At 44.0% G+C, this 27,060-nt stretch overlaps 1 protein-coding gene across 3 annotated transcripts in view; it reads left to right on the top strand.

Annotated features, from left to right (window-relative positions):
* Positions 1–27,060, top strand: part of foxp4 (forkhead box P4) — an 87,219-nt gene that overhangs the window by 55,912 nt on the left and 4,247 nt on the right. Inside the window, exons 4-14 of one of the 3 annotated variants that reach the window (XM_026168319.2) lie at positions 3,893–4,015; positions 8,198–8,332; positions 11,864–12,002; positions 14,592–14,793; positions 15,283–15,381; positions 16,747–16,845; positions 20,376–20,463; positions 21,613–21,696; positions 23,774–23,999; positions 24,297–24,373; positions 24,458–24,559. In XM_026168319.2, coding sequence (XP_026024104.2) covers positions 3,893–4,015; positions 8,198–8,332; positions 11,864–12,002; positions 14,592–14,793; positions 15,283–15,381; positions 16,747–16,845; positions 20,376–20,463; positions 21,613–21,696; positions 23,774–23,999; positions 24,297–24,373; positions 24,458–24,559 — 1,374 coding nt within the window. The remainder of the gene's footprint in view (positions 1–3,892; positions 4,016–8,197; positions 8,333–11,863; positions 12,003–14,591; positions 14,794–15,282; positions 15,382–16,746; positions 16,846–20,375; positions 20,464–21,612; positions 21,697–23,773; positions 24,000–24,296; positions 24,374–24,457; positions 24,560–27,060) is intronic. The other 2 variants (XM_080301915.1, XM_026168320.2) reach the window with 2 other exon arrangements.

A 27,060-nucleotide genomic window follows, 5' to 3' on the forward strand; every position in this document is an offset into this window, starting at 1 on the left:
AAAGTTTGGTTTCTGAAATGATTCGCTATCTTTTTTTATTTGCTTCAGTGAGTTCTATTCTCTCTCATACTCATATTTCTCATATTTCTATTTGCTATTTATGAAGTTTTGTGTGGTTGCGGTCACACAAACCAGATTCCAGAAGCTATATGCACCTGCATCTGTGTGGGTGTGTGTGTATAAGTGCGTTTGTGTGTGTGCATGTCACACACACACACACACACACTTTGCGGGGTGAGGTGGTAATGCTCAGTGACAAGGATAAACAGCACTGGGGTTTGCTCCCACCAACAGGCGGGGTGAAGAGGAGGAGGAGAGGAGGTCTGTGTCAGCCTCTCTCTCCTTTCCTCCTGCTCTCTCCTTGTCATTTTTTCAATTATCCTTCTCTCCTGTGTGTCCCCATAGACCCAGAGGCAGGGGCTGCATCATTTAGAGCGAGAGCCTGTTTAGATTCTGATTATAGCCTCCTTTCTTCTCGCCACTCACTGCCATCACTCGCACACTTAGATACATGTTGTGGCTTCACATATTTGAGCCAGCATGAGGTGGAGAACTGTAGAAGTACTTTTATCTCATTGTGAAGCTCCAGGAGGGGGTGTTGTGCTGAGGGCACAGTAATTCTTTTATAAATTGTCAACATGATCTTTTTGTTTCTCTGAAAATAAGGAGTTGTGTCACGGCCCAGAAAGACTGCTTTTGTGTATTTCAAAGATGATCATTCTGGTGCGTAAACATACTTTAGAAATATATATGATGGCTCAGGAGGCTGTGCATTGACCGTATTTATTGCAGTCAGCTGTCTCAGCTGGGAACGTGAAGTCTAAAGTCCAAAGTTCACTTCCAAATTAGCGGCGATGCATTCGTTTACCTAGCATTCTTCTGTGTAAACATAATAGCGAGCTGCACAGAGCCTATTCCCTCTGGCTGCACGCTGGTTTAATATCAGATCGCCATCCTTCGCATCTTCTAAAGGTTTCATCATGGAAAGCGGTGAAAGGCTTTCCTCCTTGTTAGAATGAAAAGTCATCAAGGGAGGAGAGGAGAGAGGGATGGAGCCTCATTGAAATGCAAGTTACATTCCCCTATTTCTCTCTCTTCACTCCTTTGGGACTTTATGCCTTTCTCCCCGTTCTCCTTCCCATCTTTCAGGCGCTCCCTTGCTCCCTCTCTTCCTTTGTTAATCAGTTAAACTCCCTCTTCAAACAACCCCTCTAATTACTCCTCCACTCTCTGTAAACGACAGGGCTGTCTCCTGTTTCTCTCCTCTTCGCTCGATCCCCATCTCCCCGGGCTCCCTCTATCCATGGCAAGGGTTGACCTCTGTCAGCCGCTGGCCCTCTCGACAGCGTGCGTCTTGGTGCGTGCGTGCATGCATGTGCGTCTACTAATGACTGATTCTTACATGGAAATGATAGGAGAGACAGCTTAGATTTTTGAAATCGTGGCATTGTTCACTGTCAGACTTTTAAATGTGTGCGCGTGAGCACGTTCGTCGCTGCTTGAAGCTCGAGGCCGCACTTTCCTCTTTAAGCAAACCTCCCCGGTCGTGTTCCTTCCTCACACACATCTCTCATCTCCACCCATTATAATCCACTTCTTTTTTTCATTCCTCCCTATCTTCTTCCATTTCTTGCTTTTGTGGATGGTATCCGTCCTCCTCCACTTTCTCTTCTCGCCCCTCCGCTCACTTCCCCTCAGAATCACCTCTCGCCGACTAATCTGCCGCGCATCTCTCTCTTTTAAATTAACATGCAACGTGAAAAAAAAAATGGACGACAACGGGAAAAAAAATTAAATGCATTTAATAAATGGCTGACTTCAAATCGCCTGGCTTTTCAGACTCTCCCTATTCACAGTCCAATGAAAGGGGAGAAATCATTCACCAGGAGAGACAAAGCCGAATGAAAATATAATTCTGCATTGTGAGGCGCTTTTGTCCTGGCCCGTCAAATCGCTAATGGCGAGGCTTTTGTTTTGTGGCGGCGCTCTCAGGCTGGCGGTGTCGTATGGCGGTGGCAACGCATGCCCCATAATCACCACGCTTTGTGATATTAGATTATAGGGGCAATTAATGGCGTCAAACCTTAACTACTCAGCATTCAGCCTGCCACACACACGTTCAGCTTTAAACGCATGCACGTTCGCACACACACACACACACACTCACACACACCTTCACCCACATTTGCACGCACACATACAGTACAGTATATCTGCACGTGTACACAGGAACGCACATTCGGCTCTGGCATCAGAACGTCAGCCAACACACAGAAAGGTGCTATATCTCCAGTAATTATTACGCCTGCGACTTGAAAATGTCGATGGCGGTGTGTATAAAATAGAGTGTATGAGTTGTCAGGAAGGAAGAATGGGATGCACAAGAGCAATTAATTACAGCTTTTCATTTGGCAGCTTAGAATGACAAGGCCCAGCGGCGGGGGCAAGCTGGCATGACGCCAAGCGGCACCCATCACCGCCCCCATCTTGCTCGCTGTTCCACCACCTCCCCCATCTCCTTTGCCTATTCCTTTACCAACTGCCACAACACCACCATTTTCCTTGCTCATCCCCTTCTGACTCTGTCTTTTCTTCTTCTTCTTCTCCTCCCTTCCTCTCAGCTCACACACCCACCCGCCCTTACACAACAGCACATTTATATCGCAACTCAATCCTCTTCTACTTCCGTAACCCAGATTCACCTGTGCCCTGCCCTCTTCCTACCCCTCCTCCATCCTTTCATCATTGTGTGTGGTTCACACGCATACAGTTGATCAAGAGATGGATTAATAATTTATATATCAAAAAGTGAAAATCGGGGGATGGGCAATTACTTCATTTTCCTGTGAAATAGCCATAATATGTGAGCAGAGATATTAAAACAGCTCAATACAAACTTTATTATTTATGTGGAGAGAAGGAAGAGGTTGTTATCACTCAGTCTATAACCAGAGAAAAAGAGTTCTCAAACACAACCGCCCCCACCCCCACCCCATATAGCCCTCCTCCCACCTCCGTAAATATCTCTTAGTTTCTCATCTATTAGCTGCGCTAATTAACTGTAGTTGTTGCCACAGTGAATAAATGCAAAATTGCTTTGTCAGCAGGATTTTGCCAGAGTGGTTTTTCAGATGTTGTGTCTGCATTTATGCATGTGCATGTTTGTCTCAGTTTCTGAGTTTATGTGGTAAGTTTGTCTTCAGTTGTCATCAGATTAGTATCTGCACGTCTCTGTGTACAGTGCATATGCATTAAGAGCTGCTTGCACAACGCCATCTACAAAAAATCACCATGCCGCTCTCCCTGTAACCCCCCCCCTCTCACTTTCACTTTCTTTAGCAGCCTGCAGCGCTATCTCGTGAGATATTCATCTCATCAGATATCCACTTTGTTTTTCCTTTCTTCTTAGCCGGGCTTGACTGTGAGGAAAAGAGAATCGCAGGCAGTCGTAATCATGTGTTTATAAAACCAGATAAGATTTTATTTTTATTTTTTTATAAGCCTATTGCATATCTGTCCTTTTATCTTGGGATTTTGCCACAGAAATAGTTTTTAATAGTGGCAGCTTTGTGTAGGAACTTGTCAACAATATGTTTTATAGCATGCCTATTTTTGTCTAATGTTGCCAGCATTTCTTAACAGTATCTGAAAGCAAAGAACAAGAGACAAGATAACTCTCCAGCTTACTCGTCTGCACCGTCATACTGTACAACCTCCTTTCAATGGGGCATTCAGGTGCAGGCACAGTCATGCTTAAAGCTTGCTGCGCTGGCTCTGCCTTTTGACACAAAGCTTAACTTAGCTTAAGTGGCTGACTTATCCTACTTTTGCTTGACAATATCTAGGTGTGTTAATAATTTATAATGTATGTGCTCCCCTGTTCTGTCTTTAGGTCCCGGTGTCTATGGCTATGATGAGTCCACAGATGATCACTCCACAGCAGATGCAACAGATCCTGTCCCCTCCTCAGCTTCAGGCCTTGCTGCAGCAACAGCAGGCTCTCATGCTACAGCAGGTAAGACGCGGATTCTCACACACACACAACACACACACACACACACGCTTTATCTGGACCCAGTCCCAGCCTGACATGTTCGGATGTGTCTGTTTTAGTAGCCGCTGACACACAATGGGTGCGATTGTATCTCATTCAACGCTCTGAGATCTTTGAAGATAAACACACGTCCACATTTCCACTCATACACACATTGTCATTTCAACTGCCTCTTCTTTAGCATTGTTGTTAGGAGACAGGGCACGCTTCTGCCCGCGGGAACACACGAACACACCTATGCACGCGCACGCACGTGCTTTTTGGCATCGCCCTGTGAATCACGGTGATTAAGAAGTGTGTTGATGCCCGGCAGGTGATAGAGGAGTTGCCATGTCGACACACAAACCAATAAACACTCTTCATCTGCAACACATTTGTCAAATGCTTAGCCACACCAACCCCCATGACCTGCTACCTGCACAGGCAAACGCTCTTAAAGGCTGTAAACATGACCACTAACAGTGCGGGGACACAGAAGTAATTGCTTAGTAGGGGATATCGAGAAAACACGGCTTGGGCAAAGCCAGAGCAGACAGAAGATTTAATAAGAAGTGGTAGCTTTAGGCGTGTATAAATTGCAGCGGGAAGATCTGACAACATGTATCATAATGGAAATGTGAAATGTGGTGGCTTTCTATAAACAGACATGCAGATGGCTAAGAACCTCTTCACCAGCTCTTTTTTTCCTCTTTTCTTTTCTATAACGAGGAAAAAGGAGGCGGTGGGACGGGGGGTTGATAATGCACACTCACTCACAGCATCAATAATAAAACCACTGAGTTTAACATTGCTCTCCCACTTAATTAACCACAGTATGGACTACGCACTTAGTGTATATCTGCAAATCAGGCACTATTACACACACACACACACACACACACACACACACACACACACACACACACACACACACACACACACACAGAACAGTCAACCAACATATCACTCACTGGAGCATTAAATTTCATATCCCCATGGCAATAGTACATTGTGTAAGAGTGTGTAAGTAAGTTTTACAGCCCACTGCTACACAGCAGTTGTGTGTTTGCACAGGCACTGACTTGTGGATCTTGCGTGTATGTTTATGTGTGTTTGTGTGTGTGTGTGTTTTAACCTTTAAGTTTCCTCCAACCTTTACTTTACTTATGCTACAGTTGTTCTGCTTTTCTTTAGTGTGTGTTCACTAAAGTCAAGGTCATGGTAATAGGCTGGAGAGGTGAGTGCCTCACTTACACATACACTTAATGTACAGAGCCACTGAATCAAATCATTAAAAAGACCTTAATTATCACTTAATTATTCCCTCAACTCACCACTCTCCAGCTAAGTGTGTGTGTGTGTGTGTGTGTGTGTGTGTGTGTGTGTGTGTGTGTGTGTGTGTGTGTGTGTGTGTGTGTGCGTGCATGTGTGCGTGCGCTTGCATATGCATTTGTCTGTGTGATTATGAGGCGATCAGGGCTAGTGACGCGGAAAAGAGAGATTAAGTCCGCCTAAGGAGCGATAAAAGAGAAGAAAGACAGATGGAAAAGAAAAAAAGAGAGCAGCAAGAAGGAATGAGCCCCGCATTTAAAATAAATTAAGGACAAGAAGGAACATCGTGGTAGCAAGCACAGTAAATTATGCTAAAATGAAGCTACGTCTGGGATAAGATTGAAACTGGAAAATGTAAAACAGCTTTGCACAAAAGGAGCATTACATTTCATAGTGTGTGTGGTGAGGATGGGCAGTGGTGTGTAGTCTGTTCACTGTAGGGTCAGACGGATGAGAGACCGAAGCAACTGCTGTGCTGTGAAGTCATTCTCTGCTGAAAAGCCTCTTTGAACATTTGATGCACCATGAAACAAAGACAAACTGCAGACGGACACATGTACAAGCTGTTCTCAGGAGGATAACCCACACACAGACTAACAAAGACTCACACACACTGTGGCCAGTGTGAGTTTTCCTGTCAGCCTTGCTCTACTCTCAGCAAGATTATAATCTTAATGGAGCTTCCTGGGTAAATTAATGATTACAAACTCAAACAAACAGACAAGCTGTGGCCGGTCAGATCCTCTGTATGTGTATGGGGGGGAGGGGGCTTAGTACTTTACAAAAAAGAATGAAACAAAAGAGTCAGAGTACATGGGAAGTATAGACAGTGAAACGAGTAAAAGCAAACAAATAGAAATGAAAAAGTATGAACAAAAAGCTATCAAACATTTTTTAAAGGCTTTCACAAAAAGAGGAGCTTTAAGAGGATCTGAACCTTTCCCAACAGAGGTGCGTTTGAGAACAGATCTGTCCAAAGCAGTCGGATCAGACAGCTACAAAGTGAGTGCGATGTCTGATAGTGCCAATGTGCGAACAGAGCAGGAAATAGTCCTGTGTCGTCCCTCCTGTACGCCCTGCTCACCTAAACCAAATGGAAGATTTCAAGCAAGAAGAGCACGCGATAAACAGACTATCTCCCGTTGTGTGCTACATTTGTCCAGAGTTAATGCATAAAAACAGCTTAACTGTATCTGAGTTCAGTCGACAGAAGGTTCAGTGGTGTGGGGGCTCCAACATGAAGTGCTGTTCTTTGGTGCAAATGCTGAATGGAGGTTTTGCTCATGTCCCAGCAAAGTTCCATTCATCAAGCTGAGAACAGCTTGCATATGTACAAGCATGTAAACCTTTTTGTATGCCAGCAATTTAAGAAATGACCTACTTACAAAGATAATTTTAAGCTGACAGAACCTAGACTAAACAACTTTTTTTTAATAAAGCTGGCACTACAAATAAGAGTCCGAGCCCAGCCCATTTCATATTATTTTACAGAGGTTATCCCCAGTAGAGCTGATGGCATTTGGACGACTAGACAGAATAAAAAATATTAAATCTGAAGAAATTTCAGAACAAATGCGATTTCATATCAGAGAATCAAGTAGTGAGGTTTGCTAGGCTCCTAGGACATGTGGGTTGTTTTTTTATCAATCTATTTAGCTGTAGAAATGCTAAAGCACATTATGACTTTGAGTAACCTTGCCAGGAGGCAGCATGCCTGTGGAAAAGAGAAGGGGGCAAAGAACGGAGCCTTGAGGGACTCCATAACTCAATGGGGCCACTGAAGACATTTAAGTTAGCCAGAGTGAAAGAAAAAGCTATGTTGTAGAGGTTTGAGACTGGTAAGCTAAAAGTCGAGCCTTTGTTTCCTACCAAAGTCTGTAAGTGATGTAAGAGGATACTATGAGTGACTGTATCAAAGGCAGCACACTAAATCTAAAGGTATTAAAGGGGAGCAATCACTTAAATCTGCAGTATGAAGGAGACTCGTAGAAACCTCAGTAGCAATGGATGGACACATTTTAAATAACCACATGTATCCTAAGGGCCATACCTCCTATCTGCATGCAGTCTAAAAACAGGGTATGTAAGATTCGGTGACTCATAACCCTTAGCAGAACAGTGTAGGTATTCACACGAACCTAGCAGGTGTTTTATGACAGCACATCACCAAATAGACTAAGTGCTGCCTCAAAGTATATCAAAGTATATCTGCTTGTGCATTTTTTCTCTGCAGGTTTAGAACAGTCCTGTTCAGTCTTGCAGTGCTGGTGTGTGTGTGTGTCTTAGTGTGTGCCAACTGCCATTTCAGACCTTTTGATTTATTTCTGCACTGCAGTATAATGCATGTCTAGTGCATTATATTTACAATATTCAGGTGTGTTTCTGTTCCATTGCTCTTGTATCTGGTTGCACGGTCAGTCAGTCGGATCTTTCTATAACCGAACTTGAACCCTGTGAATAATCCAGCACCGGCGGTTAGCTTTGACATATACAATTACCTCGCTACACAGCTTGACACATACTAACAGCTCAGTGCAGTACTTCAGTGGGCTTTGTCGGGCCTGTGTTTGCTTGTTGCATGTGGTTTGTCAATAAACCACACACCACCACAACAATAAACTGCGGCCTTCGCTGCAAGGAGAGGAATCAAAGCAACTGCATTCCTTGCGACTGCCATTCACGTTAGTGCATTTTGGCGATATTGGGTCATTTCACTGTTGGAAACCTGTAGCATTGTTGAAGCTTTTACAAAGTGTGTTGTGACCGACTTGCTTCACATTTCTCTCCCCACCCATCCACCCACCCCACCTCCCTTTCTGCATCTGTCTCCAGTTACAGGAGTATTATAAGAAGCAGCAGGAGCAGTTACATCTCCAGCTTCTGACTCAGCAGCAGCAGCAGCAGCAGCAGCAACAGCAACAGCAGCAGCAGCAGCAGCAGCAGGCCGGGAAGCAAGCAGCAAAAGAGGTGAACTTAACCAAGCGCACACTCACTCAGCTCAAGTACACTCTAAAGTACACAAGTACTCTTAAAAGCAGTAAAAGTGGGTGACATGGGAGAAAACCATAAGGGGAAGAAAAAAAGTCACATGGAGGATCTGATGTATAGACTGCAGGACACATATAGCTCTCTCCTTCCTGTTTTCTTTCACTCTCCTTTTCATCCAGTTGTCAACTTCAGGGATGCATGCACATATTTGTCTTTCTTAAGAATTAGTAAATATGGGTTTTCATTCTTTTTTCACATCCGCATGCTATGTTGAGGCAGTAAAGGAGTGCTGTGCTAAACCAACTGCTACCCTGCCAAAGTATTCATTTGCATGCCTTCTGCTCTAAGACTGAAAGGAAATCTCTCTGTAGGAGGGGTCTGCCACACTTTAATTGTCAATTAACCCCACCAACACTAAGAGTCTGCCTTCATTTCACTCTCTTTCTCTCGCACTCTGTCTCACACACAGAGATTTGCACAAACACACACACTGTACCGGGTTTAACCACAGCTGTGTTACAGTAGGATAACAGAGGATCAACTGGGATCACATCACGGCAAAACAAAGCGAATCGAAATCGATGAGACACGATTACTGTCATAACCTATGGGTGTGCGTGCGTGCCTATTTGTATTTGACTGTACTGTATGAATGATCATTAGCCAAAAAGCTTCCAAAGATGCCCAGGACAATGCAGGAGGCAGACTTAAGGAGAAGAACCCCATGAGACTTTTCTGATAAACGCATGAGGAGACACATCCTAGATTTCTCCCCCTCTCCCAGCGGGTATACCAACCACGGTCAACCAACTCGACCGTGACAAAAGCAAACCAGTTGTGGTTGAGTCGCATGTTGCGATGGTGTCTGAAACGCTTTCCCTTTCTCCCTCCGCTCTGCTGCTGTCCCAGTTTTCAGGTTTGTTGTCCTGTAACAACTAGACAAGTGCCAACACTGGTCATACAGTGACACAGACACGCAGAGAGAGAGAGGAAGACTTGATGTGTCACGGTTCAAAGCACAAACACACGCGTGCACACACACACCTGAGGGACTATGCCTCCCTACAGGGATTCATACAACTCATGTGACTTATAGGCCACTTGCGGCAGTCTGTATATTTCAGGTGCTACAAGGCATCATTCACAACCAAAACACCAAGTGTTTTCCCCTCAATTGTCCTGTAAAATAAGTGCACAGTATTGAGACAGTCACTGTTTTCCATTGTGAGTATCATATTGTTTGGAAGTTTCCAGGTAGCCGTAACAGTTCATATTTCTTCCGGACATATAAAACTAGCCAGGCTGTAAATTTGAGCCGCCTATATATAGAGAAAGGAAGCCTGAAGTGTTTGTGGACTAGTGTATTTGACTGACTTTTTGCCCCTTTCCATCTTCTCTGCAATCCTCTTTTCAATTTCCTCACGGTGGAAATGATGCATTGAAAGAGTGTGTACATACGTATGTGTAAAGCTAGTGTTTTGCACCGGCTGGAGTATTTGGGGACTGGTCAGGAGTCAGCTTAATGAAGTGACTCTGACCATCACTAGACATGCGTACTTTGTGTGTGTCCATCCACAGTGCTAGTGTGCATCTACTGAATGGCCTTTTTCGTGTGTGTGTGTGTGTGTGCGTGTGTGTGCATGTCGGTGTGACTGGCAGGCTCAGACAGTGTGTGATGTGCTCATAAATCACATTGACAGCCTGTTACTGCGCTAGCTTTGGCCACTCAGCCACAGCTAATGTAAACAGAACGCAGGCGCACACACACGCACACACAATGTGTGTTTTAAAAAAACCATAGCCATATCTCAGGAGAGAATGAGAGACAGAGGAGGGACTGGAAGAAAGAAAATGGACAGACAAGTAGAGAAGGGGGGGCACTGAGGTCAAAAGAGAGCGAAAGAGAGGGAGGAGGCAGTTCAGTCAGGACACTCTGATTTTGATAAACCATTTATTGCAACTAATGAGAACTTGGCAATCCGCTTCAAAGAAACAGACTATGAAAGTATGGCACAGGCTTTGTCGGCACTACAACACCTCTTGTGTATGAGAAAGCTTAGTTTCACAGTTACACTGCAGTTGCAGTACAGTACAACAATCGAGTGTCATCTTTAACAAACTATACAATTATAATGTGAGGAAGGTGTAGCAGAAAATAAGGTGTAGGAAGCTGTGGTCACAAATAATTGAACTACTTATATTTGTGTCTGTAGTTACCAAATAAACAGACATAAACGCACACACACAAAAATCAGACACAATTAGCATCGATACGTTTCTCAGGTCTCCACTTGTTTTTTGATTGGTTATTTTTTTGTTTTTCATAGATTTATTCCCTTAGAATGGAGTACTATGTATTTACATTAATTAATTGGAATCAGTGGCGGATTTTGCTGAACATGCACACAGGGATTTGAAAGATGAAATAATTTCCCTTTCATGCTAAGTGACACATTTGAACACATGAGAACAGCAGCCATTTGTGAGATATGACACCATCTGTGTCTAAACGTCACTTACAAGTGGTGTTTGTCAAGCCGGGCCTCTGATGTTCAGCACATCATATGATACAGTTCCATTGAACCGTTTCATTGAAAGATGTATTTCCTCCTTTTTTTAAATCAGTGTAATCAATGTAAAGGGTAATTGTAACTACTCTCTTATGCTCCCCTGCCCACACGCACACACACATGCATATACTCCCCCATCAGACTCCACACACCACCACCACACTACTTCTCCCCAGACACCAAGTCTGAAAGGAAATGACCTGTTTGCCCTTCCTGTGAGTTCTTTTCTGTTCAAAGAGGTCCAGACTGCCACTCTTTTTCACACACACTTTCACACACATACATTCTCACACAATGAGGAGTTGTATTTATTTATTTTTTCTCCACTACTTATCTGTGGGAGATAAAGTCCATCTCTCTCAGGGGTTGCAACATAGGTCTGCACCGAACTGGGAGAGGAGGAAAGGGGACATTTATCACCATAACACACACTAACATTATTGCTAAATGACATGCAGTCTCCTGCACTCTCCCCTCAAACATTTCACCCCTTCTCTACATCCTTCACAGCTTGCGATCCCTTATGGGTTACTTGCTTCATGCTTTTATTTATTCTGTGTGGTGATTTTAAATATCTTATTATCTTATCTGAATGTTGGAATAGGATATGTATACCAAATGAACTCATTTAACTACATTTTTTGGCCATTCAGCATAGTTTAAAAATTCATTTTGAGAGTGATACCTTTACAAATTTGTTGTTTTTTGTTGTTGTAAATTATAGTTACAAGCAGATTTTTGTCTAGTAGAGCTCACAGTACATTTACAGTATGACATTGTATAAGGCAATTTTGGCTGGCGTGACTTCTTTCCATATGGATCATAAAAAAATTGAGACAGCATAAAATAAGAATGAATAAACTTCTTCACCAACTTAGTTAAACTGAGCACTGAGTTTCCTAACTGCTTTACCCTCTGCCTTTTATCTTGTGGCTTACAGCAGTTAGGCAGTAAGCAGCTGGCCTTCCAGCAGCAGCTGATCCAGATGCAGCAGCTTCAGCAGCAGCACATCCTCAACCTCCAGAGACAGGGCCTGGTTCCACTGCAGCCCACCGCCGCCATGCAGACTCTGCAGCAAGGTATATGCACATGCACACACATTCATGAAAAGAACTGTAACTCTGTAGCACTCCGGTGACACAAACACATCTTAACAAGCGTGTGCACACACATGGGCGTACACACAGGCGGGCCTGTACCCAGTGCTGCCTGTGAAGCCCGTTAAGTTAATCAGCCTATAAAAGATAAAAGGAAACGTGATTGGTGGGTTTGTGGAAAGTACTCATTTGGGTAATAGGTAAAATATGGCACTAAGCCCTCCTGCTTAGAGAAATGTGTGCATGTGCTTGGGCGAATGTTTGCACGCATGTGTGTGTACTTGAGATTAGCCAGATACAAGAACATCATCGTTTTGCTATTGCTGTGCCCACTGGATTGTGGGGTTTTTTTGTGTATTCTTACGTGTAACTTCTCCCACAGTCCCTTCATTTTGTCAGCAGAGTTTTAGAATGATAAATGTTGACTGGTGACTGGCCCGCCCTGAGTATATGTGTCCTGTGTGTGTATCTGTGTCCATTTGTTTTCCGTGCTCTTAGCACAGCAGCCCTCGACACACACATACACACTATCTCACTCACGGAGAATGCTTTAGAGGCTCTAAAGTGGCCGTAACATTGCTAAAGCGCTGACTGAGTTGACCAAACAGACCGATTTCCTTCCCTCTGGCTGTCTGATCCCTGATCTCTCTTTTTCTCTCATGCACAGTCACATGCAGTCTCACACGCACACACTCACATACAACAAAGAAACTGTGTTTAACTAATCAAAAGTGAAATTCAAATCAATTTAATACTGGACAAATTGCTCAAAAAGCGTGTGTATACATGTGTGCTTTATGTGCTAGAGGACAGGGTGTTTGTTTGTGTGAGGTGAGGACAAATAGATATGCCAGTTTACACAGAGTGGAAAAAGCCAATGGATACTTACTAGGTGCAAATGAAAAAGACAGGGGCTACGTTTCTGTTAGAAGTGTAATTTTTCAGGCAGTTTCAAACATTTGGCTTTGGCATCTCCTTTTTTCTTTCTTTCTCCTTCCGTATCAGACTGGAATTTCCCTGCAGTGTGAAAGAGCTGGTCCATTGTGACGGCTCAGCCAGGCGTGAGCCAGAAGCATTCCTCTGACCAGCCATGCCACGCAAACACACAAACACTCGAGCATAAACACTCGCACCTTTACACACAAATGCACACACTATTGCCCCGCCTCAAAGGGCTGTTGTGTTCATTGTGAAGGTGGTGGCATTAGGGGTCCTGCTTTGGTTTCAGTTTATTTCTCTGACCGCAGTAGGATGGAGGTGCTGCGTAGACCTCTCATAACTGCCTTATGACAAAGCCTAATAAGTTCATGCCAAAAAGGAAATAAAGAAGAAGAAGAAGAAAGAGCACTAAATAAATTTTAACTGCAATAAGACAGACCAAACAGTGTGCAAGGAACCGTTTCAGCAGCTTTTGAAACTTTCAGACAAATCAGTTACTTATTTTGAATTCGCCCAGTTTAATTTTAGAACTCCCCAGCATGTGTTTGTCCACGGTTATTAATGTGAAAGAAAAATGAACCCTCATGACCAAATATGGGCGCGCACGTTTGGCAGAAACTTTTAGCAAGAGCACTCTGATCTCCTCAAATATTTTGCATCTTTAAGCTCTAGCTGGAGGAACTTACAACAGCAGTTTTCATCTCATTTCATGTTTGTTTTTTTAACCTTCCTTTATTTCCTTGTCGCTCATCAATAAACCACAGACTTTTGCCAAGAAATCGCCTACATTTTCCTCTCAAATTCCGATTTTGTGACTGGATTGTGCTGTGAGCCGCTTTCTATAGCGGTCTTCACCTACCTCACACTTTCGCTCTGTGAGCACGTCCATGCTTTTTGTGTGGAGCTGTCCCAATAATACATATATGTGCGTACCCATACAAAGACATTGACGCACACGGCACCTCATTCTTCCAGAGTGAGAACTTTTGTTTTGGCGGGACCGCAGAAGAATGCAGACAAAGCAGACATAATATTTGGATTGCTGCAAAGTCTCCGTATGAGTTTGTGTCGATGTGTGTGTGTGTATCCGCGTGTGCGCATGCTACAAGATCCACCGGAGTGGGCTGTGGCGTTTTAGGCGTCTCTCTCGCTGTGAAATTGGAGCAGAAATAACAAAGCTATGACTCGAAAGCTTAAAGTGTGCACCCACCCATTTCACACAAATAGTGGTGGCAACGGGAGCAGTGGAGCTGCTGGACAGTAGCAGTTGCAACAAAGTTTAGCTACTTAATTAAGAATACTGGCTTTCTGGGGGGACAATAAAAAGGTCCGTTTTTAAGATGTTCTGTTTTCCACTCTAAACCGCTCTTAAACACAGGGACAGTTAAAGTAGCACGTGTGTGTTTTATGTCTGCTATCATTTAAGATTAGTTTCAGCTATCGCTGCTTCTCTGTGTGTGTCTGCACGTCGGTACAATTATCTGGTTTATAGTTAACCGTATTTCTTCTTCCATTTATTAGAATCAGCTTACCTTAAATATCCTATCATCACATTTGTGCATGAACATTTGAAGTTGATGGACGGGTTAAGTGGGACCAGTTGCTAAGTTAAATCTGTGTCCTTGCCTGCAGCGATGTGTCCGTCAGACCTACAGCAACTGTGGAAGGATGTGTCGGGGGTGCCGAGCAGCGAGGAGGCCCTGAAACAGGCCGAGGGCCTTGACTTGAGCACCAACAGCTCCAATTCTACCTCAGCCTTCCCCAAAGCTGCCAGTGCTCACCTTCCACTGCACAGCCTGCCCAATGGACAGAGCCACACCCCAAAGAGAGACAGGTATAGTGATGTGTGGAAACAAGTATGACTTCCTGATGATAGCCACAGGTAATGTGGCTATCACAGTCTGTTCTCTGTGTGACTCTCTTCCGGTCTCTCTTATTTAGTCATTCTCACTGTGTCATTTTTTTCTTAAATTTGAACCTTCTTTTGGACACACAGAAAAAAACAGATATAAAACATGCACATTCAGCATATCACACATCAGTGTGGCGTAAACTTCGCTCAGCTCATTTGATAGGAGGTGTGTCAGCCACATGTCAGTATGGTGTGGACACAAAGTTAGGAAAGAAGACAAGACGATAGTGGATTCGGGAGAGGGGTAGTAGCAGGAAGTAGATAAATTCTACTCAAGTAGATAAATTCCGCAGTCGAGCGTGATCATTTCCAGGGATGCATGTGCTGGGGGATGCACTAACACACACTGTGTAAGGGCTGTGTTGTCCCATGGCTGTGTTGGCTGCTCATGGGCTTGTCTCCGTCTTTAAGAGCCAGACTGTTTGAGTGGATATCCTCCTTCACCAAGGCAGACAGCGGAGATGACCATATCCCTCTTTACTCCAAAGGCAGCCAACCCCCCAGCAGCCAGTGAGTAGCACATGCACGTACACACACAGTCACAAGTGGGCAAGTCTAAGACAAGAAGATACACTAGAGGTGGGTGGTTTGAAGTGTCCTTCAGCACTGATTTACTGCTTGTACCAGTGGCATTGTTGATCCTGACTCCTGACTTCATTTCAGAGGGGGGTAAGGGTGGCTGGACAAGTGTTAATTAAGAGAGGTTCTATTAGTTAATCAAATATATCACACATGGTCATGCTGAAGCTACAGTGTGCTGGCAGTACTCCGACAGAGTTGGCTTAGAAGATCACAAAGGGGATAGCATTAGCCTGCTAAGCTAATGCATGGCTGATGTGGAGGAGAATGCGGTTGCCAGCAGTTTGTCATGTCTGCTGTCTGAGCTGCTTCTGAGTTGACTCAACCACAGCCAACACACATACACACAACATACACTCCAACCTCAGCCTCCACATATGATCAGGAAGAGGTGAAAAGCAAAGAGAGGGAGAGAGACATGTTTCCATCTGCAAGACAAATGGTTTTTGTTAGACAACCTTATGATGTTGATTTGGGAGAATCCCCATTCCAGTCCACGCACACACATATGTACACACTCGCACGCACGCGCACATGCACACGCACACACTCATACAAACACGCACATACACAGTCATGTAAATATATGTGGAGACAGCAGTCGCCGGCAGAGGTCCAAGTCTGAACCACATCTGCTACTGGACCTGCCACACACACATGCACGGATACAGTTATTTTACCCTGGGTCCAAACCAAACCTGGCCTAGTCTTTCATCATCAGACACACATATAAATACACACACTGTCATAAATATGAAGAGATACGCACTCAAAAAACACACACATAAGCTCACCACAAAAGAACAACCAGCACATGACGGCAACCGCCACCAATCAGTCATGGCTGGTTGGTCCCGTGCCGGCTCTGTGTCAGCTCCTGAAACATTAGAACATACACCAAAACCAACACACACATGCAAAGCACACGCCAGGAACAGAAACACAGGTCATGGACTCCAGAATGTGAGGTTGCTGGACCAATTCCCCTGTTTGCCTGGCTTCTGTGACTGACCCCACTCTGTTCTGTTCCTCCTGTCTCTGCACTTGGCTTCGTGAACTGTACTAATGACTGCTAACCAAACTCAGATGGCTGTATTGATGCTGCTGCTGCTATTGCTGCTACACGGTTTTTGTTTTCTTTGTTTTTGCATGTGTATGTATGTGAAAGTGTGACATGTTAATGCTTTTCTTCTTAATATTCTAAGCACTTACTTTGACTTTATCTACTGTTTCATGAGGATAACAAATATATAATGTCACTGTTGTCTCTGTTTGTGTGTGTCTTTCTCTCCACAGTCATGAGGAGCACACTGGCTCCCATCCCCTCTATGGCCATGGAGAGTGTAAGTGGCCTGGCTGTGAAGCACTGTGTGAGGACATAGGACAGTTCATCAAGTAAGTCACCAGCCACTGAAAAAATAAGCACTCAGAAAAATCAATAAAGATATTTGCACTGCACTGGGGGTTTCAAACAGAAGGCCTGGGGGCCAGAATTGGCTCAGCAAAGACTCAAATTGGGCTCAATGAATGACGTTAGAACAAGTGAAGGAGGGCAGGAAATTTGGAATTTTAACTGTGTCTTCATAAGTTTTAAAGATTTTCTTACTTATTATGACCTCCCCCATGGCCAGTCAAACTACACCAAAGCAAATACGTGACTGACAAAAGATTAAATGACAGAAAACTACTAAAGAAATATATGGGGCGGGGGTGGGGGTTTTTCCACTAAGAGTACAATAGAAAAATATAAAATTTCTTTCCGAGACACACTTTTAAAAGTATTAATTTTTTATTAAGGTATCTCAGGGATTAAATGTTTACTTTAACTTCTTTAAACTGACAGAAAGTGGAGTCTGGCGAATTTAAGATCAAATTGTGGCCCACAGCATAAAATCAGACAACCCTACACTACATTTGATTGACATATCTGTTAATCTGAGCTGTACTATGATTGCCACTTACATCACATGCCTAGTATATATTTAATAGTGCAAGTAGAAGAAAAGTCAAAGTGGAAAGGATTCTGTTTTGACCCCACTTCTGTTATTGTCCATTTTCCATTTCCATCCCCTTTACAGCTGTTATGTGTGAACTGTTTTATTTTTTATTGTTTTATGTAAAGCACTTTGGTATGCCCAAGGCTTTTAAATGTGCTCTATAAATAAAGATTGTTGTTGTTGTTGTTGTTAAAGAGTTTGTTATAGGGACATGCATATATTTCCCTTGGAGAGGTCATAATAGTAATATTTCTAGATGCGTTCAAATTCTCTGTTAAAAAGAAATCACACAGTTAAAGATAATCAAAGTCTGTTCAGTAATTAGTTGGCATTATTTACAGTTTCAAATGGCAATGAAACTGTAAAACTGTAAACGTTAAATATTTCTGCAATCCTCGACCAAAGTTCAGGTTTGATTCAAACATTAAAAGTTCTTTCTTTTTTTTTTTTTTTACCACCAGTACAAAACAACTATTTTTTAAAATTTAAGCCAATAAAACTCACAATGTCTGATTTAGATTACCTGTATGAACTAAAGGTGAGGCAAAACAAAGAAAAGCTAATAATGCTAATAATGTACATGTCAATCGTACACATCACTTCTGCGTTTCCTGGCTAATTCATTTGTTGCAATATGTTACATCACATTAGCTCCCAGGCACATGCATGCATACATGTACAAACACACGTTGGTACACAGATTCACTTCGTTTTTCTCTGAGTCTTTGTCTTCCTTGAAGAACAGAATCCTCCATCTCCATAATTCCATGTTTGCACGTGCATTTTTATACATCACATTGTTGCTTGAGTAGAGGCAGACAACTGGTCTAGCTATGTAGAATTATCACTGATGTGCTTTAAAAATATTGGTCTGTAAGCCATTCTTTAATTTGGTAGGCTTTTATGATTTTTGGTCTCTGTGAGAGCAAGAAACCCCTCTCTCACTTCTTTTCGCTCTGCGTCCTTCTACTTAACTTTCACTCCTCCCTCTGTTATTTACCAGTTTGGATACACTGTGCGATGCTGATGCAGTATTCGGCCTTGACATTCTCCTACCACCTCCTGTCACACGTAGCACTGTGGACTTCCCCATGGCACCGTGGCTGATAATGAAGGCTTCACAAGCCTCTAATGAAGCCTTAAACAAACTCACACTCATTATCTATGTGAAACTCTTAGCTATTTGGACAGTGGAGATATTAATAAGCCTGGGTGATGAAATACGTATTCGTACACACACACACGCACACACACCATCACAGAACTGTGAATAGTGATTGTGATGGCATCGGACAGTCAGATCAAAGCTAGCAGGCAGGCTGGGAAAGTTTGGAGAGGAAAGCTGTTGTTTGGTGTCTCATTTCATGTAGCCCCAGGGCAGATGGAAGGAGAGTGAAAGAGTGTGTTTGTGTGTGTATGTAAGAGAGAGAGCGAGAGAGGGAGGAAGATGAAAAAATAGAGGCAGCGACACACAGTGCCATCAGTCTAACCGTGCGCTCCCTTCCAGCGAGCCTTAGTCATCGCCCCAGGAGGGAAAAGGGTAGAGCAAAAGAACAGAGGAAGGAGACACTTCACTATTTCAAGTCTTTCTTCTCTCCTCTTGTCTCTGCCCACCTTCCCTCCCTCCCTCCTCCTCCCTGTCCTCTGGTATAATACTCTGGCTGTGGCTGGTGGAGCTGGGTGTAATGTGGGTTAAAGCCTTGTCTGCCTGCACTCAGAGGAGTAAACAGAGCCTCATTGTCAGGACACATCGAGAAAGAAAAAAAAAACCCGCTACTGTTTATGGCCCAGCTATAGAGAGAGGGGAGGGTTTGGGGGGCAGATTCAGTTGGAATGAGTGTGAATCATAGGCATTTGGGGAGTTGCGGGGGAAGAGGAGTGGGAAGGGGAGAGTCGACAAAAGTATAAGTGACGGACAGGGAGAGAGAGAGCGAGTGAGAGGGGTGAGATCATGTTTTTGTTATTATTATCGTGCACTTGTGTTGAGCCATCTATCTGCCTAGATTAGCCCCGCCATGACATCATTGTTTTTCTTTCATTTCTAGTCTTCGCCTGATGTTGCCCAACTTTCTACTTTCTGCTAGACGCGCAATGCCGTACGTGCCGTGCAAACGTGCATTTCCGCACTTTTCCGCACTTTCACAACAAGCAAGTGACTTTATGAACATTAAAAGTTAACACAGCAGGACATCTAATGAGTCAGCCTGGCTTAACTACCCTCACACAACGACATATATATGACCGCGCAATCTCATGCACAGACAGCAGCAACCTGGGAATAACCTTGGCGATGACAGTGCAGAGAGAGAGAGAGAGAGAGAAAGGGAAGGTGGAAGGGAGACAGGGAGGGGTGATCTGGGAAAGATCAGAAGGTCCCAGGTCCTCCCACATTTGAGGAAACAAATAGCGCCACCATTCCGATACACATACACACACACCACACAGATGCACACCAGCGTTAATATGTGGAGAGGAGTTTAACAGAAAGACTTAAGATAAGGCTTTGTGCAATAACACATGAGCTCATATCCAGGTGGTTGTCTTGGATCATGGTTCACTAAGCACCAATGAAGTATACACGCACACACACACACACACACACACACACACACACACACACACAAAATACAGCTGCCGCGTCCTTCAGTAGACAAAATAAACTTCCAAGATTGTGATTTATTTTTCTAGCACTGAAGCAGCTTAGATCTCAGTTTAAATAAATGTAAAAGAGCCGAGTTTTGTTACTTCATCATCCAGGACCTGCAAGCTGATTCAACAATAATCCTATTGACTTAAAAATCTTAATTGAGTGGGGACTAGCAGCTCTTTGATCTTGGCGCTTTAAAAAATTTTTTTTAATTTGCAAGCAGATATCAAATCACTTCCCAGAAAATGAGTAAATTACTGATACTCTCTCATCCCCTCTAGGCACTTGAACAACGAGCATGCCCTAGATGACCGCAGCACTGCTCAGTGCCGAGTCCAGATGCAGGTGGTTCAGCAGCTGGAGATACAGGTGAGCAAGAACACCTCATTTTCGTTTGCTCACAAACAAAGTCATGAAGACTGTTTCAGCCTGTCAATGGCCGCAACTCGTCTGAGGCAGGGCAGAGTTTATGGAGAGCAGTGGAGCTTGTAATTTAAAAGGAGCAGTCAGCAGGGAAGCTGCCATTGCTGCTCCAATTATAAAGCTTCTCTGGTCACCAGCAAGAGAGAGTGAGGCTGAGAGGAGGGGAGGAGGGAGGGAAGAGAAAAGAAAAAGGAAAAGAAAAGAGAGAGTGAGACAGAAGCTAGAGAGTGGAGGGCCAGGCTGCAAGGAGTCTCTTGTTCTCAGAGTGGTTCATGCACGCAAACCCTCTTGAAACATCTGAATGGTCCCGCAGAAGCAAAATAACGAGAAGTGAAATGCTGTTCTTAAACGGCGCCGAATGTGAGAAAGTTCCAAACAAAGTTCAAATACAAAGACGAGTCTTTTGGCGCGCATTGGGACATTCGGTTTACTGAACACAGCGGCCACGTCCCTGTGTGTGTTTGTGTGTGTCTGGTGGGGGGGTGGGGGGTCCAGAATTAGGGTTAGCTTTTGTGTTTGGCAGTAGTGGTAAACAGCGTTTAGCTCAGCCCCTGAAGCCACCACCAGGGAACACAAAGTGACAGAGAGGCAGCTGGTGTCACATCACATCAGGACAGCCGTCTCTCTCTCCTTCGACATGTCACTTCATCGGCATCCCACCGCTCTGCCCCTCGCGTGCACGAACACGCACACGGCGCACACACACATGCGTGAAGCGTGTTTTAAATTTCTCATATTTGCACTCGGACACACATCGCCGCGTTCGCCTTGGCGTGGATCCGTTTTTTTGTTTTTCTAGAGGCGACACTTGTGTACGCTGCTACTCCAGCACAAACACACACACACGGGATTCAGCTCAGACTGTAACATCACCCTTTAAACAGCGGTTATCAAAGTCAAATGAGGACAGTTGTGTCTGCAGACTCGTGTGAGCGTCCGAGAGGGTGCCTGGTGCTGAGGTGGCTCACGCTCATGTTCTTCGTGGTGCTTGACCGGTTTTGGAATTGTAGGATGTGCCAATACCACACTATAAATGAAAGGGTTGTGAAATTAAATGTATATCAAAGTAATCCTGTCCACGCTCGTGTCTTTCAGCTGGCGAAAGAGAGCGAGCGACTCCAGGCCATGATGACCCACCTGCATATGCGCCCCTCAGAGCCAAAGCCTTTTAACCAACCTGTGAGTACACACCCAAAGTCCAGTCACATGAAATGTGACCCCAAACCTAACGCTCTTCCTTCTTATTCACCCACAATCTTCTTTTAATAGCTCACTTTCTTTATTTCTACCCTTCTGGGTACAGTAACCTTCCTCTGTTACTGTTCAGTTTGGTATCGACGCCCCCTATTGACCAATGAGAGTTAATGTGTTTTTCATGAATCATAAAGGCCTACTTTTTAATTTTCCTTATACTTTGCTACACATTTCCACACTTTTTTCATCTCTTTCCTCACTCTCCTTTTCTCTGTCTTTAACTTGCAATGATACAGTGCATCGAATTTCCCAGAAGAGTAGGCTTTCACAATGTTTTAATTCCACATGCAAAGTTAGAGATTGCAACAAATCCCCACATTCAAACTGTGTCAGAGTTTCCTTTCATTTTTCTAAACAAATCCTGCATTTGAGAATTAAGATTTCCCAGCCTGTCTATGAGAGAGAGCAGTTAAAACAGCCTCTCACAATATTGTCAGTGTGTGCCAACAACATAGGATAGAAATTTGACATGGCGCGTGCGTCTGTGTGTGTCCACACTGGTTGGCGAGGTTGTTATTAGGTATCTAATGAATATTTCATTATTCAGATTGACGAGGAGTCTTATTAAAATATGAAGATGTTGAAATTAATTGTCAATTAGAGGTAGAGTGTCTTAATTTGAGGATATAAATGGGTGCAGCCGAGTGGCAATGTGTGTGCGCGTGTGCTCGCGCGTACTTGTGCGCCTGCCTGGATGATGTGTTGATCGCAAGGGGATCAGCTGCCATTTTCATCTAATGGGAAATCAGGAAGAGGCGTGTTCTGTCACCACTGGAGAAGAGCCTCAGGGTCAGGGATTGGAGAAGGAGGGGCAGAGGAGGAGCATCAGGAATGGAAACAAAGCTTGGCCTCAATTAACAGTGTTCGACTGTTGCCGTGGTGATGGGGCAGGGTTGCAGCTTTAATGAAGTACCTGTTAAACAGCCCCGCCCTCTCCAGTCAGCTTAAATGGTACAGAGAGGGGGCAGAGTAAAGAGGAGGCGATTCAACACATTTTGCATACATCTAGACAACACACACATGCACACACACTTAGTGGTTTTAATTAGTCCTAAACTAGCAGCCTTACAACAGCTCTCCCAGAGAGACTGGATGTAGTGGTTCTGTGTGTGTGTGTGTGTGTGTGTGTGTGTGTGTGTGTGTGTGTGTGTGTGTGTGTGTGTGTGTGTGTGTGCGCGTGTGCGTTCAAGTGTGTATCTGTGCAAGGCTCTGCCTAATTGGGCCGAATTGGTCCGTGAAGACTTCGCCACCGCAAAGCGCATGTGTGTGTTCCCTTCTTAAAAACATGCTGTCGTGTGGTTTTGTTTTTGTAAGCTCAGGGTTAATTGCAGCCAGTGCAGTGTGTGTATAAGTATACATGTGTGTTCAAGCGCTCAAGTGTGTATGAGTGTGTGCGGTTCTGCACAAATGATAGGACCACATTTTCACAGGGAGTGTTGAAGGCCTTTCTTTTCTTATGAGTTAACATTAGTAGTGGCCCCTGAATAAAGCAGCCTATTATGATAGGTTAAATAATGTCAAATTAATGGTTGGTATAATTTTCAGTCATCAGGAAGGAAGTGGGCCTGCCGGTGTGTGTGTTTGCATTTCTGTCCTCTATGTACAGCATAGCAGGGGAACTTAATAATAGTATTCCGCTTCTGAGCTGAAACATTATGAATTTTCTGGGTGAAATGCCTGAGGTGAGGCGTCTTTTCACCTCCTCCTTGCCATGATTTTAAAGAAAGAAAGATAATCTTTCTTTGTAACCAGCTCCAGACCTTGACAGATGACAAAGGGTTAAGGTAAACATAAGGTCCGCCTTAATTAAATAGAAAACCTATTTGACGTTCCAGAACTAAAAAGTTCAACACACTAAGTACATAAACAATAAAGTTAGACAATGAAGTTTTATAAGCCCAACCTAAATAACAGTCTTCATGGAAAGGACCATGAAAAGGATCTTTTTCTCTTTTTTTGTGCTTTGAAACAATTTGCCCATTCTGTGTGTATCGTTTTCTAGCTGAACCTGGCTTCCAGCGGCTCTCTCTTAAAGCGGGATAGCGAGGCCTACCCAGAGGGTCTTCCCCACCCCCCCACCTCAGCTGCCACCCCCATCACCCCACTGCGCCAGGGGCCTTCAGTCATCAGCTCCTCCAGCCTGCACACACACTCCCACTCACACACGCACGCTGTTGGGCCCATACGCAGGCGCAACTCCGACAAGTACTGCACCCCGATCGCCTCAGGTAGACTGAAATATCCATCTTCACCATCGCCTGATGCTCACAGTACTTTACTGAGAATACCATTACTTGTTAGTGATGCAACATAGTCTTTCTGGAGTCCAGAAAGACCTGAGGTGTTGACTGCTGCTTTACATTTATATATTTTTGCATTTTATTTTGCCAAAGCCAAAAAAGAGGGCATTTCCTCGCATCTCAGTGATTTCATGTACCTGAAAAATATTATAGTGTTAGTTTTATTAGTTCAGAAACTCTGCATAAGCTCACATGAGCTCATTTGAAATGTCTTCTGTCTTTCAGAGCTCGCCCAGAACTGTGAGTTCTACAAGAATGCTGATGTCAGGCCTCCCTTTACCTACGCCTCTCTTATACGTCATGTGAGTCTCTCTAATGATTCTTATCAGCATCTCTCCGTCTGTGTCCTCCTCTAACCTTTTTGTTCCATTTCTCCTTTCTTTTAGGCCATTTTGGAGTCCCCAGACAGACAGTTGACTCTCAACGAGATTTACAATTGGTTTACACGGAAGTTTGCCTATTTCAGGAGAAACACAGCCACGTGGAAGGTAAAGGCACACCGCATGCGCCTTTGCACTTTCCCATTTGTATGGCTTTTGAATCCCCTCCGTATTGCAGTTATACTAATCTCTGGTTTTGGTACAACACGGTATTCAGTGAATCTAAAATAAACGAGAGCAGAAGTAAAACGAGCCAATTAACAAACTAGTTTAGAGCTGTTTAGATGATAGAGCAAAACAAGCTGGGCCATATCTAGTAAATGAAAGTCTGGAATTCAGCATAATATTTTGGCTAAAACAACAACTGGGCTGGGTTTAAAGCTGATTATTGCACATGTAAATTTCGTCTGTGCTCTCTGCTGAAGCCCCTAACCCAAGAAGATGCAAACTTATTAGATGTATTTGAAACACTGAAAAAAATGACTGTACTTTGCAGTCAACTGTGTCAGTTTAAAGGCCTAACCTGAACACTTACGTAGTGATACGAGTACAATAACAGTCACGGTCTGAACACCCCTGCATACGCAGATTCTTAGGCTGACTTTGCTCAGCACCCACCAATATGACTGATTTGACAGTTATTGGCTGTTTCTGTCCTTTATGAGACAGTTTTCCTCTGCTCTCTTTCTTTCACGCTTTCCATTCCTCTTTCTTTATCGCTCCCTCTCTCTCCTTCTTAGGACTAAACAATTTTCTCACCTGCAACGCGGCACATGGATTGTCGACCCCACTTAGTCAAGCAAAGACACTTCTAGCTGTTATGCAGCCTCATTACAGAGAAACACATACAGAGCTAACACACACTGCTCATGATCGCACACTATATTGCCCATTTCTCCCTCTTCATCCTTCTCTCTAATACACACACACAGACACACACCTGGCCTGATCTCACCATTGTAGGTGACCCATTTTTACTGAAACCTCACACTAATTTGGGTGTCAGAAAGAGGGGATGTGAGGAAAGGAGCGAAGGAGTGAGAAGGGGACGACCACGGGCTTCTTCTAATAGCCCAAACCAAGGAGGGAAGAATGAGATGAAGACAGAGGGAGAGTTGTGCAAATGGTTAACACAGGCTAGCCAGGAATATCTTTACCTCCTCATCTGACTTTTATGAATTTTAACTATTAATGTCTGGCGTCTGCTTCCTGTGCCGCTGGCCTAGAAGACCTTTAAATATAGCTCTGCATGGCCTTATGTATTTATATAGCAGCCCAGTGAGTCAAATGGGGCCGTAGAGATATATGTCCTTTAATAAGCCGTTATATTTCATGAGCAGAGCAGCGGTGTCAGGGAGTGGAAGTCATTGATCAGAGAAAGAGAGGGGCAGAAAATGAAGAAGAGATGGGAGAGAGAAAGAAAAAGATGATTGAGAGAAGAGAGGAAATGAGTGCTAAGTGTTTTTTCAAGGTGCTGCACGATGGGCTGGGGTCTGTTATTTTTTAATGTAGATTCTCATAGTAATAATCTTTTTTTTTGTAGGTGTTTTTCTTTTATTATTAAATTTAAAAAATGAAATTTATGTTGAAGAAATGCAATCAGGGCCAAATTAGAGGCTGTACTGGCACTTGCTTGTTTGTTCACTACATCTACTTTATGTAGCATCACATGCAGGTAGCCTGGCCCTGAATGCATCAAGTCAGAAACATCAACGTGTTCAAATATTAGCAATATAATAGCAATAGGACTCGGATTAACATCTGTGAACCTTCAATGCTTATTTTCTCTCATTTGTGAGGTACACAATTGGATCTTTCTTCCAAAATTTCAACCCCCCCCCCCCCCCCCCCCACACACACACACACACACACGCGCACACACACACACACACACACACACGCACACACTTCTCCCAGCCGAAGGGAGTGGAGATGAGTGGCACATGTGCTGTGACCCACTGTAAATGACTGCTAATGTTTTAACTGGGAGAATTAGGCTTTCATCACGGAGACGAATGCAAATCGCACTGCAATAGCACTGGCGTCTGGAGTGTGTCTGTGTGCTTGTGTGTGTGTTTGCGCTGTCAGGGTGGCGGGCAGAGATTGGGGTCAGACTCATTTACAAAACTTAGCATCACGGCTCGGGGGTTGAGGGGATGCGGGGGAGAGAAAGGGTTCCTCCACTGATTATGGCTTGTGTAATTACGTGTCTGTGTGTTTGTATGTGTGTGAGTGTGCGCGCGCATGTGTGTATCTGCGTGTGTAATTACGGCAAGGAGTGATGCATGCCTGGCCTGTCCCTCCCTCTCGGCTTAGAACAGCGTGTCAGAGAGAATATGCAGGATTTAATTATAGACGAATTAAAATTGGTAATGAAATTGGGCATGAACAAACTACAAATAGCAGATGAAAAGGGAGGCCTGTCCCTGGGGGGTTGAGACGAAGATAGCGGTGTGCCCGCCTGCTTGGCTGTCTGAGAGCTTGTGGATGTGTGTGTTTCTGTGAGAGTGTGTGTGCTGATGATGACTGATTAGAAGCATTCTGTGATAAAATAACAGTACTAGAGAACCGCTGCCTTGTGTTAGCGCTGCACAGGGAGCTACATTGAG

Source organism: Astatotilapia calliptera, chromosome 5 (assembly GCF_964374335.1).
Source record: "Astatotilapia calliptera chromosome 5, fAstCal68.1, whole genome shotgun sequence".
Taxonomy (NCBI): Eukaryota; Metazoa; Chordata; class Actinopteri; order Cichliformes; family Cichlidae; genus Astatotilapia; species Astatotilapia calliptera.